The sequence below is a fragment of the Lupinus angustifolius genome, chromosome LG16 (genome assembly GCF_001865875.1).
Source record: "Lupinus angustifolius cultivar Tanjil chromosome LG16, LupAngTanjil_v1.0, whole genome shotgun sequence".
Classification (NCBI taxonomy): Eukaryota; Viridiplantae; Streptophyta; class Magnoliopsida; order Fabales; family Fabaceae; genus Lupinus; species Lupinus angustifolius.
The window spans coordinates 4,619,712-4,636,797 of NC_032024.1; the positions used below are offsets into that span (position 1 = coordinate 4,619,712).

The window sequence follows — 17,086 nt, forward strand, 5'->3', positions numbered from 1 at the left end:
TATTTAATTTTGACAAAAAAAACTATATAATCCTAAGCAACTACCACCAATACATTAATTAACCACATATCTCATCTTAAATTAAACATTATCATAAACACACAAAAATATAATATAAAGTATACCAAACACAACAAATACATTTTAATTCAAAAAATGAAATATATAAAAATTGAATATGTAGTATCACACAATATTCACCGTCAGACACAAAGTGGTTGTATACACTAGTATTTATAATGGATAATCAACTAATAATGTAATAATAGAGAAAAAAAAGAATACAAGGGTCATCTAAAGTTATTAGTTAATAGTATATACACATCATTCATTTATATATATACTTCTATTCTATACTATATATAAATGCAAAACTTGAAATAATTATTATCATGATTCTATTTTCTATTTTACCCTTAATATTTTTTATATCTAAAGTAAAATCATGTAATCATAGATAATTGTAATTAATACATCTTACTTTAAGTTGGATATTATAATAAATACAAAAATTATAACATGAAATATATCCAACAAAAACATTTTAATTCTCTAAAATAAAAAATATAAATTTAATACTTAATATCATAAAATAAGAATGCGGATCGACAGACATAAAGTGTCTATCAACACACTAGTATTTAATAGTCATTAATCATTAGATATAAGTAATACACATGATATTATTGAATATATACATATAATTTTTTTTAGTAATATTAGGTTTATTTGTTTAACAAGAGAACATAAGAAGAGAGAAATATGTGAGAAATACAAAGAGAAGAAATAGACTAGATTTTTATGATGTTTAGTATAAGAGGAGAATGATAGAAGATAAATAAAAATAAGTATTTTAGTTGGATAGAAATGAGAAGAGAGTAATGATGTTATGATTCAAATTACAAAAATGTTTAAAAAAATAAAGAGAAGAGACGAAAAAATGTTATTTTATTATTAATTAAAAATAAATTTTATTATAAATTTAATTAACATTTTCAATTGATATGGTTTGAGACACCATTTGGGACAATAGATCCCTTTTAGGATAAAACTTTTATTTCTCTTCTCACTTTCTCCTCATAAGCCAAGAGAAAAAAAAATTATGGGTCCACCCGTCTTTTCTTTCTCTCATCTTTCTTCTCTCAACCAAATGAAATAAATTTTTCATTTATCTTAAGCTTCTCTATCTTTTCTTTATTCTTTAACTTTGTCCTTCCAAACAAAGGCATAGAGTCATATGACAATACTTATTGTATTGTGAGTACATAAATACTAATTATAAAAGGAAATTAATGCACATAAAGAAATAAAAGGTATTTTATACATAAAAAAAGTTCAATTATAATCAATATATTTGTTGCAGCTCTTAATTCTCTGCTTTCTTTAAAAAGATAAAAATTATAAGAAAATCTAAAATTGAAATCTACGAGAAGCTGATTTTAACTGCCCCTGGGGAGGAGGGGTGGGATCGTAACTTTCCATCTCACAAATTGAGACATAAATTATAAGACAGAAGATGTACTTAGTTTGATAATGGGTAAGATAACCAACAAGTTAGTCCTACCTGTTAGGTTAGAGGGAAAAGGCTTGGAAAGACTCAAATGCCCTTGAATTTCAACATGTGTTGTTTACTGAATATGCCGACAGAATTGTCCTTTTACTTAAAGTAAATGGACTTATTATTATTTTTATTTAAATTAACTTTCGTTCTCTTATAAGTTATAAGTGCATTTTTTAATAAAACTAATTTCTATTTAACTATCATTGTTAAATTTTGAGATAATATTAACTTATTTATTAATTATACTATTATTCAGATTATTATGGAGAAAAATAATAGTTGAATGAATAAAGCGAGAAGAAAAGTATAAACTAGTAAAAAATAACAATTTTTGGAAAACAAAAAGCCAATAATTCATTTTATTCGTGCAAAACAATATAGTACAATACTTTTATAGAAAATTAGTGAATATTTCTGTAGTTTATTATTTAATATCATCCTGTTATTTGATTTAGTTTTTTCCCATGACTTAGTTCAACTTATGTGCAACGGTTGCTATGTACTTCAATATATAATTTAATTTATCAAAAAAATAAATTGTCATATGTAATTGATTTGTTTATAAAATTTATGTGTATCGATAAATATGTATATTAGAATAAATTTAAATGTTGCATATAAGAAAAATCTTGCTTAAAATAATAAATTAAATGTATTATTATTTTTGTAAAGTAAAATGTATAATATGATAAACATTAGAAAAAAATCTATGAAATGAAAGTTCACATTTTGTTGAACTATATCCAATTTCAACAACAAAAAGATGATGTTTTGAAATGTTTTATGTTATTGATATCTTAATGTTTTAGTATCTCAATCAACATTTATATTTTACTATTTAATTATATCATTATTTATTATCATTTTATCACATTTATACTTTTTTCAATATGTATTAAATAATGTTATTTTAGTCAAATTATATTCAACTTTTATATTATTTATTCACTTATTAAAATGTTATATATAATCTTAAACATCAAAAAATTAAAATAGATGGTGTAGTCTCTTAAATTATTATTATAAGTTAATTGAACATGTGGAAGAAAATGTTATATATTCTCTTATCTGATTTTTTATCCTCTTTGTCTTAAAAGGTTGTTTACTTTTAAGGGGACCTGTTTTTCATTGAAGTATATATGAGTGACATAGATTGTCATTGCATTATCTACTATTCATGTTTTATTATTATCGATTCTTTAAAAAAGTAATACTAATGAATGATATATGATATATTAATTATGTATAAATTTTTTACAATGACAATGATATATATTACACTCGTAATCGATTCATAGTGGAAGTAATAGGTCTTAGCCGATTTTATAATACCACTCAATCCTCATCCAACAACACTACTATGACCACTACCATACTACTATCATTGTTGTCAGCACAACAATATCATCTTTATATAATGCACATTAAACATTTAACAACACAAGAGCTTGTCATGTTTGTAATGCTCATATTTGATCATACGCTTATTCTTCCACTTATCCAATTATGTCTATCGTATCTTAAAACACCACACCAAACCATAAAGCATATGGCATAATTATTATGGTTGAATGGTTGTAAGTAATGAAACAAAATAACATGGTACAGCCAATAGAGATGCTTGGTTGAACGGGTGAACGAGTGTAAATTATGCTTGCTTCTATGGCCACGAATGTCACCCATCACGATTCTCTATTATTACTAATCTTTTTAAGTGTTGTAGCAAAGCACACATAGCGACATAAATGTCGGTAATATGTTTATGTTAGAGCAACATATATAGTTGGGCCATGATGTCTGTTTCCCTACAAAGATACCATTTTTTATCAAGGATTATCAGATAGATCAAAATATCAAATGTTTGATTCATAAAAATGACAATTATACTTATTAGAGTGATGGTCACACATCCCAAAATGATTAGTTCATTACTCATAAGATGATAAATATCCTTAGTTTTATCCACACAAAAAAGATACCATTTTTCTAGCTAGGATGATGCAACAATTACGGAGACCAATATGATTCTATGTTATTAAATTTACGTTAGCATGCTTACAATAAAAGCATGTAAATGCAAAACCTTTGCTTTCTTTTGAATATTTGGACTCTAATATATCAAAATAACAAAATAAGTACATAAACTATTTCTCAATTAAGAAGATTGGGGATGAAATTATAGTAGGGAAAGAGGTTTGTTTCTCTAAGGGACACTTAATTTATTATAGCCGTTTTAGAAGGCAAGTCCACATGAGCATGAAGGCAAGCGTCTTTAAAAAGGTGGGGTTAGACTGAAGACTAATTCAACATTTGCTAGTTGCTAAATTGACATCTATTATTATGTGTATGACTCTTTCATAGGATGATACAAAAATAGGATATTTTGTGTCCATGAAATGGGATGCAAATATTCCACTTTTGCAACAAATCTACTAATATGTTGTTCTTGAGTTTACATTATTATTATTGTAAGCTTCATTAAGGTGTTTCAATGTCGTGAAAGGGTGTTATTGGACAAGTTTGTCTTTTGTCATGGGAGGAAGTTGGTTATGTATTATAGATGTATTAAGCTATATTGGAATTGCAAGGTGAAGTGTCCAAAAAAATTAATCTAATCAGTATAAGGAAATAATATGTTTAGCATGTATACCAGAAAGTGTTTAATTTGATCTTTTAATACCAGATTGCTCTTGATTTATTTATGCTTTTTATAGTAGAAATTGTAATTGGTACATCTGCACAGGGTTTGTACTTTATTTTTTTAGTTCTATTTCCTATGATTTCCATTCAAACTAGATTTCTATTGCCAAATAAATTTGTAGTTGGGCATTCATCAGATGATTTTCTAACCAACTAGCATTGTCTCTAATTTAGAGAATATAAAACAGATCTACTAATTAATTTAAATCAAATGAATCATTAGATTTTCATAGAATAGATGACTAATCATTAGATTTTCATAGAATAGATAACTAAGATGTGGAATAAATTTTTATAACTTACTCTTGGAATAAATAAATTCATCTCATATATGTATATAATTATGTTCCTTCATGTCTCACATAAGAAAAATCATTCAAACACATAAACATAAGAATTATGACAGCAAATATTGGTGTCTTCAATACTAGGCTACAAACGAAAATGCCACTCATTTTTTGAAGATCAAAATGATTTCTTTTTTCTTATGCTAATCGTTTATGCTTGTGTTCAATGGTTCAGGATGAACTGAGGGATTCTAACTGAGGCTTTCAAAAGGATTGTGTTGAGACAGATTCAGTGTGTAGTGTTCAGCTGCTAGGCACAGTCTGTCCCAGCCACCATCCTTCAGAGATGTAGGTGACCCAAATCCACACTCTTATGTCTACTTTCCAACAAGTGATTTTTGCAACCACATCTTCCAGGAAGGTAATAGTGTTGCTAATGAGCTAGAAAAACAAGATTTTTAGATTTGAATATATGATCTTGTATTTTTGATGTTGTTCCTAGTCTTTGTTAGTAAAACTTGTATTGGATAGTGCTTCTACGGTTTATTGAAGAGGTTGGTAGGTAATCTATGTTTTACACCGGGGAAAAAACTTGATGGTTTAAATGGGTAAACTACAAGAATTTCACCACAACTGACATAAAAAAGGATTTGCTGCTTAATTGTTGGGGCAATAGCATTACACTTTTATTATAAGCCCGCATAGCAAAGCTGGGACAGAATCATTACTATAACTATAAGTTTCAAGCAATTGACTCTAAATTGACAGGAATATAAATTTCATCCATTCTACTCGATTATAAAAAAATGTCAATAGCATATCCAACAGAAACAAACATTCAAACGCAACCACAATGGTCTAAAATCCTCAAAACAATATCAGGAGGCAAAAGAAATATTTCTACCAAAACAGGCTGATAGAGATACTCTAGTAATGGTAACTAATTCAGCAACCACCTTACATAAACAAGTTGGGTTTCTTTGCCTTGTATGTGGTCTTCAGCTTCCTTGTTGGTGGCCTAATCTTCTTGTACACCAATGGGAACTTGATTTTGGAGTTATGGAATTGCTTGGTGCTCTCTCTTTTGCAAAGCTTGGCCGCGATGGTTGCAGTCTTGATAATTTGAATGCAAGGGAACCGGACACGATGGCGGGAAGCCATCTCATTGTACATAGCCTCCACTGCACCATTTAGAGTGGTGTCACGGTACTCCTTGTACATGTTGTGGTAGCCAGTCCTACTCTGATACCTCAACCAAATTCCATAGTTCTTAATCTTAGTTGGGTTCTTCTCGAAAATCTGTGAAATTAGATACCTCACATTAATAAAATTATATAAATGCAACAATTCATTCTGATAATCATAAACCCTAAAAAATCAAATGTTCACTACAAACCCATAGCAATTGCAATTGGATATAGTTCCAAGTACTTTTAAATAATTACAAGTCCATTTAAAGAGTAACAGGGATGCATGTTGCTAAACATGGCTCAAACACTAATATGGACAAGCGGAAGTTATAAAAAGGGTGGCCCTGTTCACAAGGCTCCCATTTAGTGTGTTCTAGGAAGAGAAGTATGCAGCCTTACCGCAGCAACGGGAGAGGTTATTTCCAGTATTTGAATATGTAACCTCGTGGTCATTAAGTAACAACTTTATCATTATGCCAACCAAAAGTTATATGCATTATACAATAAAACAAGCTTTTAATCTTAAACTGAGGCGACCCGAAGTCAGTAAAATAATGCACAAAAAATATGCAATGCTTGAGCACTACAGATTGATGACAAGTGGTAAAACATTAATGTTTTTATACTGTTACTACAAACAAGAACTCTTGGCAGTAACTATATATGCCCCTCAATATTCATTGCAAGCAATCAAGCATTATCAACAGAGGACCAGTGAAGAGACATTTCTATGACATGAACAAACAGTAAAATAACTCTGCACAATTAGACAAAAATATCAAATCCTACATTTTGACAAACATAACATTACACCACAGTAATTAATCCATTAAAACATTTCATTCGGATCAAATCAAAATATCAAAGCAAATAAAATAAAAACTAAGTGAGATTTTACCTCATTGATAGCAAGGACCTGACCATTGCTCTTCTTAACCTTCTTCAGCTTCCTCAAAAAGTACCTAATCAAAAACAATAAAACAATTCAAACACACAAAATATAAACCATTTTATAAAAATCAAAAAGATCTAAAAACAAAAAACAGAAACTTAGGAAAGAGCAATTACCAGAACTTAGACTTAGCGCGAACCTCGTTGGTGGCCCAAAGCTTCATGCGGTAAATCTTAGGGTGCTGGTCTGATTCAGTAGGGAGAGCCCTACCGACAACCTGGTATTGGTGATACTGCAATCAAAAAGCGAAATCATCATTACATCACAGAAATTGAAATAAAAAAATGGAGAAAATGAAATCTATAACAGAAGAAATTGAAGGAATATGAGTTGTTTTACCTTGAATGTAACCATTTCGGAATGAGAGAACACTCACACGCTCACACTCTCTCTTTGGGTTTGTTGCTGTGCGAAGAACGAATGAAGGTGTTTGGTTTTCGTTATATATCTTGTAAGACGAAACCCTAATTGCGTTAGCAATTGGGCTTCTTCATTCTGGGCCGGGTCATTTCAAAGCCCAAACCTATACTCCAATTTTTTTTATGACATTTTTTTGAAGTAGAGACAAATGCAAATCATGTAAATATTAAAATTAATGTTTTAATATAAATGAAACGACAATATAAGATGTTTATTGCATTGTCAATATATCATCTATCATATATATATATATTGATAATGTATAAATGTTGAACTCGTTATATTTCCCTAAAAGAACATGTGATTTACATATATATATATATATATATATAGAGGCAGAAAATGTTACTTTAAAATAAAAAAGAATGTTTTTTAAGATATTTTGTGAAAGTAGCTTAACTTCAAAAAATCGATTTTAGTATTCTATTTATTCCTAACACATGTTTAATTTTTCTTCTCCTATTCTATATATTTTATTTTTCAAATTTATTGTTTTCTCAAAACTATTTCTACTTGTTGTAATAATGCACAAATAATTTTAGATAAAGCAAATCTTTGTTTTCTGTAAATATCCTAATGGGATTATGTCTTCTTAGGGCTATACTAGATGTACAACACAATTCATATGATCCACCAATTTCCCAAAAGAAGACCAAAATTTATTGTTCATTATTTAAAAATTATTGGTGTTTAAATATTGATAATACTATGTTATTTTCTTGAAAGGATGATACTTTATTATATGAATCCCCATGTCAAAGTATTAGAAAACTTCTATTTCTAATTCATAAGAACACATTTTCCATCAATCCATATAAAATACCTGCCTTTTACCCAAAAAATACAAAAACCTATTCCACCCAATTCAATTTCATTGCTACTCTTCTATTTTATCTCATTATTACATCAAAACTCATTCCATTCAACCCAAACATGTTCTTCAATAAACTTGGCAATTTGCATTGCCCTGGAAATTTAGTAAAGAATAGATTTTCTCTTATTTGTTTCCAAACTTTGTCAACTTCTGCTAACATGCAGAAAATGCAATTGAATGACAATTTACAATAACCACAGCCAATTGTGAAATTGTAGCTTTCCATGAGTTCCAATGTGTGAATTACAAGAAGAAAGGCTCCACAAGATTGTACATGACAAAATGTAAAACTAATATTTGTGCTTCAAGTAAAACTTAACCAATCATGATCTTGTTGTGTGACACCAAAGGTAACAGCTATCGCAGCAATGAAGGACTGTAAATTCAAGTACATAATCAAAGTGAGCATGGCAAAATAAAACCCTTCAGATTTAATCAATAGAAGAAAAATAAGGACATACAAACTATGCTTTTGACAAAGTACTTTAGTGGATTTAAAATATTCAGAACAACAAAAAGAAACTTTCTGGGTTTGATTAATGCTCATAATTGCATACAATAAAATAAAGCACAACTTACTCTGCCAGCCAGAGCACTGTTTGCTTAGGCTTTAAAAAATATTGAATCTACTTTTTAAACATAAGTTTTTGTGAGAGACTGAAAAATTCGGCTTCTCCTAAAAGCTGCATTTTAGTTTTTTTTTCATGAAATGAGTGTTTTAGTAAAATTCCAACCAAACTAGCTCATGAATATTAGAAGTCAACAAACATACTACCAATTAGATTGTACCCTCAAACAGCTCAATATTGCACCAAACATCAGAAATGAATTGTCTCAAGAAATAAGATCACTTATTTATGCCATCGTTGTTTTAGTAAAAATCCTAGGACAAAAGCGGCACAGTGCATGAGGGTCTCACTTAGTAGAGTATGGGGAGGATAGATGTACGTAACTTTACCCTCCCAAGCAAAGAGGTTATTTCTGGGATTTGAACCCATGACCTCTAGCTCTAGGTCACAAGACAAGCAACTTTCCACTAAGGCTCACCCCCTAGGACAAAGGGCAAAAAAAACAGTGAGGTTATCCAACTCGAACCTTGCTAAACTTCATCTGCAAATTTGCGTCATTAATTTTCTTGGTTGCCCAATTTAAACATTCAACTTAGTTGACCAAAAGGAGAATAACGACTTATTATAGCTGTAGAGAACTAATTTGACACCCTAGTAGCAAGGGTCCATTTCTGTGCTCACTCATGAATAAGTTGCAGCAAGGAAGTTCTAAGCATAGCAAGACATGCATGGAGCATTTTTAAATATTAGGATATCATAATTGTTTATACTGGTCTACTTAACAGCCTAATACATCTAACATAGTTTTTATAATGAATGATTCTGTTCCTCTTTTATAGTCACCACTACATGCAATATAATATATATCTCACACTACTAAGTGAGAACTTGTCCCGGTTGAATAACTGACAAAGCCAATACTTTAGATTAATTAGAAAGTACATGCTCAGGATAAGTATTCCACTGGAGTCACTTGTAGAAGAATTTTGAAGTTTTTAAGCCTCACTTTCCATTCAGATGAGTGATTATAAGTTTGCAACTTGCAAGATCCACATGATACCCAACAGATGAGCAAATGGAATTTTGGCAGCCAATCATCTATATAATGCTAAGTATCATGAAAAGACAGAGCATAAATACATGTAATGGATACTTAAGAGATTGAAAGTGCAACAACTATCACACATATGTGAAAAACACTTACAGCAACTGTGCATGCAATTAATCCAGGCTTTTCTCGGTAATCCATTTGTATGCATAGTAGAATGAAAGTTCCGATGTACCAGGGAACGCCACCAAGAATGAAACCACTCAAAAACCTGGCAATAAAAATTAAAGTGAGATCATCAAATATCACCACAGAAAATTAATTTAAAACAATCGTTAGACAATAGTTCATTTTTGAACCTAATTCCCAGTCCAAGCATTCAAATCTGGTTATTCCTTTATCTTTTACTACATTGGAGCTGCAAACACTTGGGTTGGGGAGGGGGACAGGTGGTTTATCGAAGGATTAAACCTCCAACAGTATCATCACTCCTTACTTTAGAGACTTCGCTGGTGGCAGTTAAGAAGATTCACAATCATGGGCCTCCAATTTTAATCTGGCCTTTTTAAATCTGTTTGCTCGTTGTAACTAAAAAATTCCTCCTTGTATCTGATTAATCTAAAACCCTTTCATGATGATAGCAAAACTTCTTAAAACTTTAGCACTTCAGTTTGTTTTTAACATACATTCCATTGTCAAGTGAATCATTACACTTAATCACGGTTCTCATACTCAAGAGTTCAAGTAAATTGATAGAGCCTTGGTAAACTCGAATCGTAAACTCGACTGTACGAGTTTACTTATCTCAAAAATCTTATTAATAACATATTCTACGACCTAAACATAGCTATAAGTACAGTTCCATATTTGAAATCAAATTACAAAAAAAGGACACCTTGAATAGAAAAAACAGTATTGATAATTGCAAAGCCATGCCTAATGGCCTACTATGATGGGACCACAGGTTGCTAAACATCCACCTTTAGGAGGGGAAGTGTAGAGTTTAATTAACAGCTTTTCTAAGACTGGGTAAATATCGATCACTTAGATGGAGAGAGAAAAACTTTTGCGGATATACAAAGATAGAACAGCTCATCCACAAACCGAGTATTATACTCAAATAGAACAGATCATCCATTAATCTAGAAGTTTAAAAGAAATTGCAAGACATCATGTTAAGATGGTTTACTGACAACCATTTAGGATAGTGGAAACAAGGACGGCTCCCAAATAACAGTAAGTAAAATCAAATTCGAAGGCTTTGCAGCAAATTACAACTAAATTAGCATATGCTATTGGGGATATCAATCTAAAAAAGTTATGTTATATTTTATCACACACCAACCACATTCCAAAAGCAAGTCAAAAACAAAAATGAAATTGCACTGTTATATTGCGGGAAGTGATAGTGCAACAAGTGTATGTATTATCCTTTGCATTTAAAAAAAAACTGAATGAAAAAGGCAGAAAGAAAGGATAAAAACAGTTTCAGTATAAGCAAACTCACAAGAGCCAACCCAAACCAAGTCCACAGCAAGCAAGACGATGTTCTCTTAGAGGCCTTCCATCAGCAACAGCATAAACTTGGAAAATATCAAAAAGGTTGTCAATAGAGAAAGATCATCAAAATAATCAGTTTTTTGTGTGCATCTTATACAAAACTTCAAAATGCAGAAAGAAATAGTGGCTGAAACTTATTCGTAAGGTAATGACTTTAGAAATTAACATCCCTTTAATATAAGTGATGTCACTATGTCAGCATTCCAGATCTATTAGTTAACATTGGCTAGTATAAATTTTTGTATCAGCCACTGCTCTGTCTCGCAGTAATAAAGAGATACTATTTTTCTTCTATTTTGCAAAGTAAATATCATTCTACGAAAACACACTTCAAGAGCTATCACCTTGACCAAACAGCTGAAACTAAAACCCGAGAACAACCACCACAAGGGAGGGGGCAATGGGCAAGGCCAATAGCCTATTGGGGAGCAAAAAAGATTATATAATTCAAGATGGCAAAAAAGATAATATATAGGGAAGCATTTATTAATTACTTATTGACTGTAAAAGCAACCCCATTTTATAAGGGCGGCTCAATACTTGAGACTCCCGACAGGTGAGATCGGGAGAGGATAAATTTACACAAACTTACAACTGCAAGTGGAGATGTCATTTCTGGTATTAGAACTTGGACAATAGCCCTAGTGTTATGCCGGGGCTCACCCTCGAATCTAAGTTCTATATCATATTAAATAAAACGAACAGTAGTTCAATGACTTCAATCGGTAAATAAAGTGCTGCCTCAATGGTTCAAATCTGAACGAAACCAATAACAGTTTGGTAACCAACCCTTCCTCGGATCAAATAAAGACCACAAGCAATACTAACAACACACTACTTTCAACATCTTCTTCAGAAAAGCTGCAGACCCCACATAAAAAAGCCTCTTGCTAGCATTGCTCTAAACAACAAACACATCATGTATGAAAATGTTAGGAGCACATCATCTGTCTCAAGATGTATATGACTTCATGTATCCTTTCAATTTCATTTGTCAGAAATATAAAGTTAATAATTAATTCTTGTTTTGCTTTATTGACCAATGAGAAACAATGTGTACATAGACTGATACAAACTTTGGGACAGAATATATGGTTCCGAAAATGTTAAAGCTCTAAATTCTACATCCCATAAAACACAAATCCAATTCAATTTAGCCACAGTTATTTAAAAGCAGAGTTAATATCATCAACTACCCCAAAATAAATAAACAAACAAAAATCAAAATCGGGAGACAACCCAGAACCTGTGATGTTAAATTAAAATGTATGAATAATAATAATCAATAATAAATAAATAAGTGACTCATTGCGCAAGATTCTCGGGAGAGTAGATATACGCATCCTTAGATTTCAACTATGACCTCCAGGTTACAAGTCAAACGCCAAGGCGCACCCTCAGACAACAATAAATAAAGAAAAGTGGGTACCTGGAAGAGCGTTGTAGCCTTGGTAATAATAGTGGGGGGCATCATAAGACGCAGGTGGTTGTTGCGACGGTGGAATTGGCTGAGGGTAACCAACAACGGAATGGGGCGGTGGGTTATGAGGAGGATAGTAGTTGGCGACGCCTTGAAAGGTGCCATAATAAGGTTGGTTATGGTGGTGATCGGCGTCGTAACTTCCTCTGTTTTTGGCGTCGTCGGCCATGGTGGTGTGTTGTCGGAGAATGATTGGAATTGATTTCAATCTCCGAGTTTGACACACTTTTTCTGGTTTTTGAGAATACCTATTATTATCAGGGCAACAATCATGTTATTTTTAGTTTTCATTCCAGTTAATTATTAGATGTCTTGTTTGCTTGCGTGGTAAGTAAATCCTTCTATTCATTTTAAGAAGGTTGAATCTACATAATCCTTCTATACACTTGGAAGAGATAACCATGAATCCGGAAAAAGATTAATTTCTTGTCAAAAATAGTAAAAGAATACATTTAGTTGTATTAAAAAAATTACGAAGGAAAATAGATTTTCTTCAATACTAAAGGTTCAGGTAAGATTGCGATATGTGGACTTTAAAAAATTAATAGTATAGATTTTAAAATATTTCTAGATCGAAATTATTATTAACAATAAAACAAATTTAGTCTTCACATTTTGGTACTAGAGATGATTTTAGCACATTATGAAGAGACTCATAGATATTGGGAAGAAAATCGTTAAAGCTTCACTCGATCGCCAAATAGATTAAAAGTACAAATTTCAATTTTTGAAAGCAATATTTATTGGTAGCACAATAACGCACCAAAACAAAATTAATTCATGTGGTAAGGAGATATAATTGATTATACTAAAAAATATTTTGTACAAATGAGAACAAATATAAATGATAAAGGGGTAGATTAAGTAGAGTTTTTGTTTATTTAATCTAAACCTGAGATACTGTGAGGTTGAAAGTAGAGTTTTATGCTGTGAGGTTGAAACATGATTATCATTTTTGCCTCATCGGGTTTTAGATATTTCCAAACTCATACCAACACAAACGGAAACACGTCTCTTATCATTTAATGAATATCCTCACTATTTAGTTTTATATATACGTCACTTATATTTTAGATTATTCTACAATTTGACATTTATTATATAAATCAGATTTAGGTCGAGTATCATATCACCTCTATCAATCACGGCCTCGAACTTAATATTTGAAAACAAAAAAATTCCAAAGTCAAACCCAATTAAAATGAATTTTAAGTGATATTGAGATAAGGTGGATGCTTATATATTCAAATTAGGTTACCACACGACAAAAATTATGTAGTATATTTATTATAAGGAGATGTAATATAACTTAGGGATGAACATGAACCGACCCTATATGCTCACCCAATTTGGTTTGATTATGATCAAATTCAAATAGGGTCAGATTTCATCGGATCTAGAGTCGAGTTTGAGTTTAAAATTTAGATCATATCAATATTAGAGTCGAGGATAGGACAAACATTACTCGGCTCAGATTCATCTCATGCTTACTTACTCTCATCATGTTTGTATGTTTCAATTATGTATTGATTAATGATATCCTTTTTGTCGAAAATATCATTAATTATATAATTTCTTCATTATATATATATGATTAATAATATATACACATATAATTTCATATGTCAAATTAAATATTCATAATACTATATAATATGGAGAAAATTTTACCGAAAAGATATGTATATTATATTTAATCAAGTTTAGGGTCGAGTTTGAGTTCATAGGCTGACCCAATAATATTTAGGGTGAGATTAACTTCAGGTCTATGTTTGGATTCAAAAAATATTCTAAACAACATTCAACTTTTAGGGCCGGGTAAGAGATAAAACTTATTTGTACCAACCCGACTGATGCTTACCCGTTGTATGACTTATTGAATAATTGCAAAATCAAGATTTAAGTGCCAAAATCGAAAATGTAAAAGGTTGAGGGGGCTCATCGCAAATTCCGGTTCTTTTACAAAACCCTAATATATATAAAAATCGAAGTTAACAACCGTGCCTCCATTTTCACTTTGCAAGGGTCGTTGAAGCTTCATCTAGTTACCAAGTTCTGAAACCCTAGATCTGCATTGTAACCATGGTACGCATAGTTCTCCTCCCGCATATGTTCAATCTACTTTTGATATTTCATCCTTTGTTGTTAAACCATAAATTTCGTGGTTTTAAATTTTTCAGATTTTAGATTGATAATTTGGGCTGGTTAAAGTTTTATTTGGTTTCTGATTGAACTAAATATATGCTGTTTTTGTCAATTAAAAAAAAGTTGATATCCTTTTGTTAAGATCTTATTCATTTGATTGCTATTTTGTATGTATAAGCCAATGGTTAAAGTATATTACTCTAGCTTAGATGCACTATTGCTATTTTTCATTTTACAATTGAATGATCTTGTAAATACAATCCTTTTTGAGAATTTGGTTATATTTTGGATTTGGAAGGTGGATTTAGTTCTAATAGGATGTTGTTTTATCTACTGTAGTCGAGAAGAAAGGTTAGGGAACCAAAGGAAGAAACCGTGACTCTCGGTCCAGCTGTGAGAGATGGGGAACATGTTTTCGGCGTGGCTCGCATATTTGCATCATTTAACGACACTTTCATTGTGAGTACATGCGAAGCTTTCTACATTGTCTTCATTTGGAATAGCATTGTCTGAAGTCGGGCCATAATTGAATTATTTGTATGATTGCAGCATGTGACTGATTTGTCCGGGAGGGAAACTCTTGTCCGTATCACTGGTATGAGTGTTCTTCTTAACATCGCAGGATCTTGTAAATAAATATTAGATTGTTATTTGGTCAATAGCACATAGTCACTTCTATAACAGTTTCATTGCTTTTTTTATAATAGATATTTATAAGTTATAACCCATTTGCAATTTATACCGATTTGCTATTTTCAAAAGTTAATATATCAACATTATTTTGTTCCTTTTAACTTACCCTCATTACAGTCTGTACCTCTTTGTGGTTTTTTTTATGTATGAGCTGTGGTATCCAAAATACCCGCAATGTTTTGAGCTTAGTGAGTGAACTGAGCTCGCCTTTTTTTTTATGACAAAGTACAGAGAAGACCATCACTGGCAGTATAAAATTTTACTTTATGGTATCCTTATGTTTACTGCTATTGTATTCTTATGTGACTTTCTTTCTACATTCAGGTGGAATGAAGGTTAAAGCCGACAGAGATGAGTCATCTCCATATGCTGCTATGCTTGCAGCACAGGATGTTGCTACCAGATGCAAGGTCTTAAGATTTCCTTGACATAGTTCTTTTTTTAATCTTTTTAACTTTCATGACAACTATGCTGTGTTATTCTTTTTGTATTAGATAGAAGTTATCTATCTTTCTCGCCAATGTCAATTGTATTTTTTCTTAAATTAGGACTTGATTCCTTGTTCTAGAAAAATGGGCCTGTAAAAATGTTGTGGTAAAGTAGGTACATGTTTCTGCAAAATTGTCAAAATGCATGTACTGATTCAAAGTATTTTGGACCAGGAACTGGGCATAACTGCTCTCCATATCAAGCTCCGTGCTACTGGTGGGAATAAGACAAAAACACCTGGTCCTGGAGCTCAGTCTGCTCTTCGTGCTCTTGCTCGTTCAGGAATGAAAATTGGCCGTATTGGTAATTACCTTTGTTAAAAAATCCTTAGTAATTCACCATTATCTCTTACTCAATTGTCTTATGCCTCATCTTATTGTTGTGTTATGCATGTGTCTGAGTATCATTAACCATTGTGTTCATTGTTTAGGGTGGAGAGATAGTCCTTTGTTCATTAATTCATTGTATTTCTCATTTTTTGTTTTATATCTGATTTCATTGGTGTGGTGTTAATTAGCCTATATCTTGATTTTTCAGAGGATGTGACTCCCATTCCTTCAGATAGCACTCGTAGAAAGAGTGGTAGAAGGGGTAGAAGGCTTTAAACTTCTGCAATGTATTGCTGGAGCTCTACTATGTTTCACTTTTGTGCCATACAGAACTGTGGCATCTTGAAATTTAAGTTAATTTGGATTTCTATATCGAAAATTTATTGGATTTCTTTAAGGAATTGTCAAAGAATGACTTGGGTTCATTTAGATATTGTAGTCAAGACCTTCGAAAGTTTTGCATGCTGATTCATAGCTCTATATCTTGCCAAGTTTACAAACACTTCTGAAGTATGCTCTAGAATCTTGAGTACATGCTTTATCGTTTATACACCTGAAACATGAAAGTGAAACAAGCAATACATCTTCATTCGGCTTTGCCCACATTAATTAACATTAAAAGACCAAACCAAAGCAATCCAATTAGTTTTATTAGTGTTGGTTTATTAGGTCTAATTGAATATACTTTGATTATTAAACCCTGGGTTCCATAATTTATAACTTGGAATTGCTAACATGTCCTGAGTCTTGATCCCTTCCTGCTTCAAACCTTGCCCCGAATATCTTTCA

At 31.5% G+C, this 17,086-nt stretch overlaps 2 protein-coding genes across 3 annotated transcripts; one reads left to right on the forward strand and one right to left on the reverse strand.

The window, feature by feature from the left end:
* On the reverse strand, positions 5,288 to 12,882 carry LOC109329733 (60S ribosomal protein L18a). Of its 2 annotated transcripts, XM_019563500.1 has the most exons (6): positions 12,591 to 12,882; positions 11,109 to 11,184; positions 9,758 to 9,872; positions 6,807 to 6,922; positions 6,637 to 6,700; positions 5,288 to 5,847 (listed from the first exon to the last, which is right to left on the reverse strand). In XM_019563500.1, exons 1-6 carry the CDS (start codon positions 12,808 to 12,810, stop codon positions 5,506 to 5,508), a joined length of 933 nt encoding a protein of 310 aa, XP_019419045.1. In that variant the 5' UTR covers positions 12,811 to 12,882; the 3' UTR covers positions 5,288 to 5,505. The 2 variants fall into 2 exon arrangements, with proteins under 2 accessions (XP_019419045.1, XP_019419044.1); XM_019563499.1 differs by lacking the exons at positions 9,758 to 9,872; positions 11,109 to 11,184; positions 12,591 to 12,882 and adding an exon at positions 7,030 to 7,141 and having other exon boundaries at positions 5,313 to 5,847.
* On the forward strand, positions 14,590 to 16,796 carry LOC109329734 (40S ribosomal protein S14). The gene is made up of 6 exons (XM_019563501.1): positions 14,590 to 14,726; positions 15,126 to 15,245; positions 15,336 to 15,381; positions 15,804 to 15,889; positions 16,142 to 16,271; positions 16,506 to 16,796. The coding sequence occupies exons 1-6, from the start codon at positions 14,724 to 14,726 to the stop codon at positions 16,571 to 16,573; spliced, it is 453 nt and encodes a 150-aa protein (XP_019419046.1). The 5' UTR covers positions 14,590 to 14,723; the 3' UTR covers positions 16,574 to 16,796.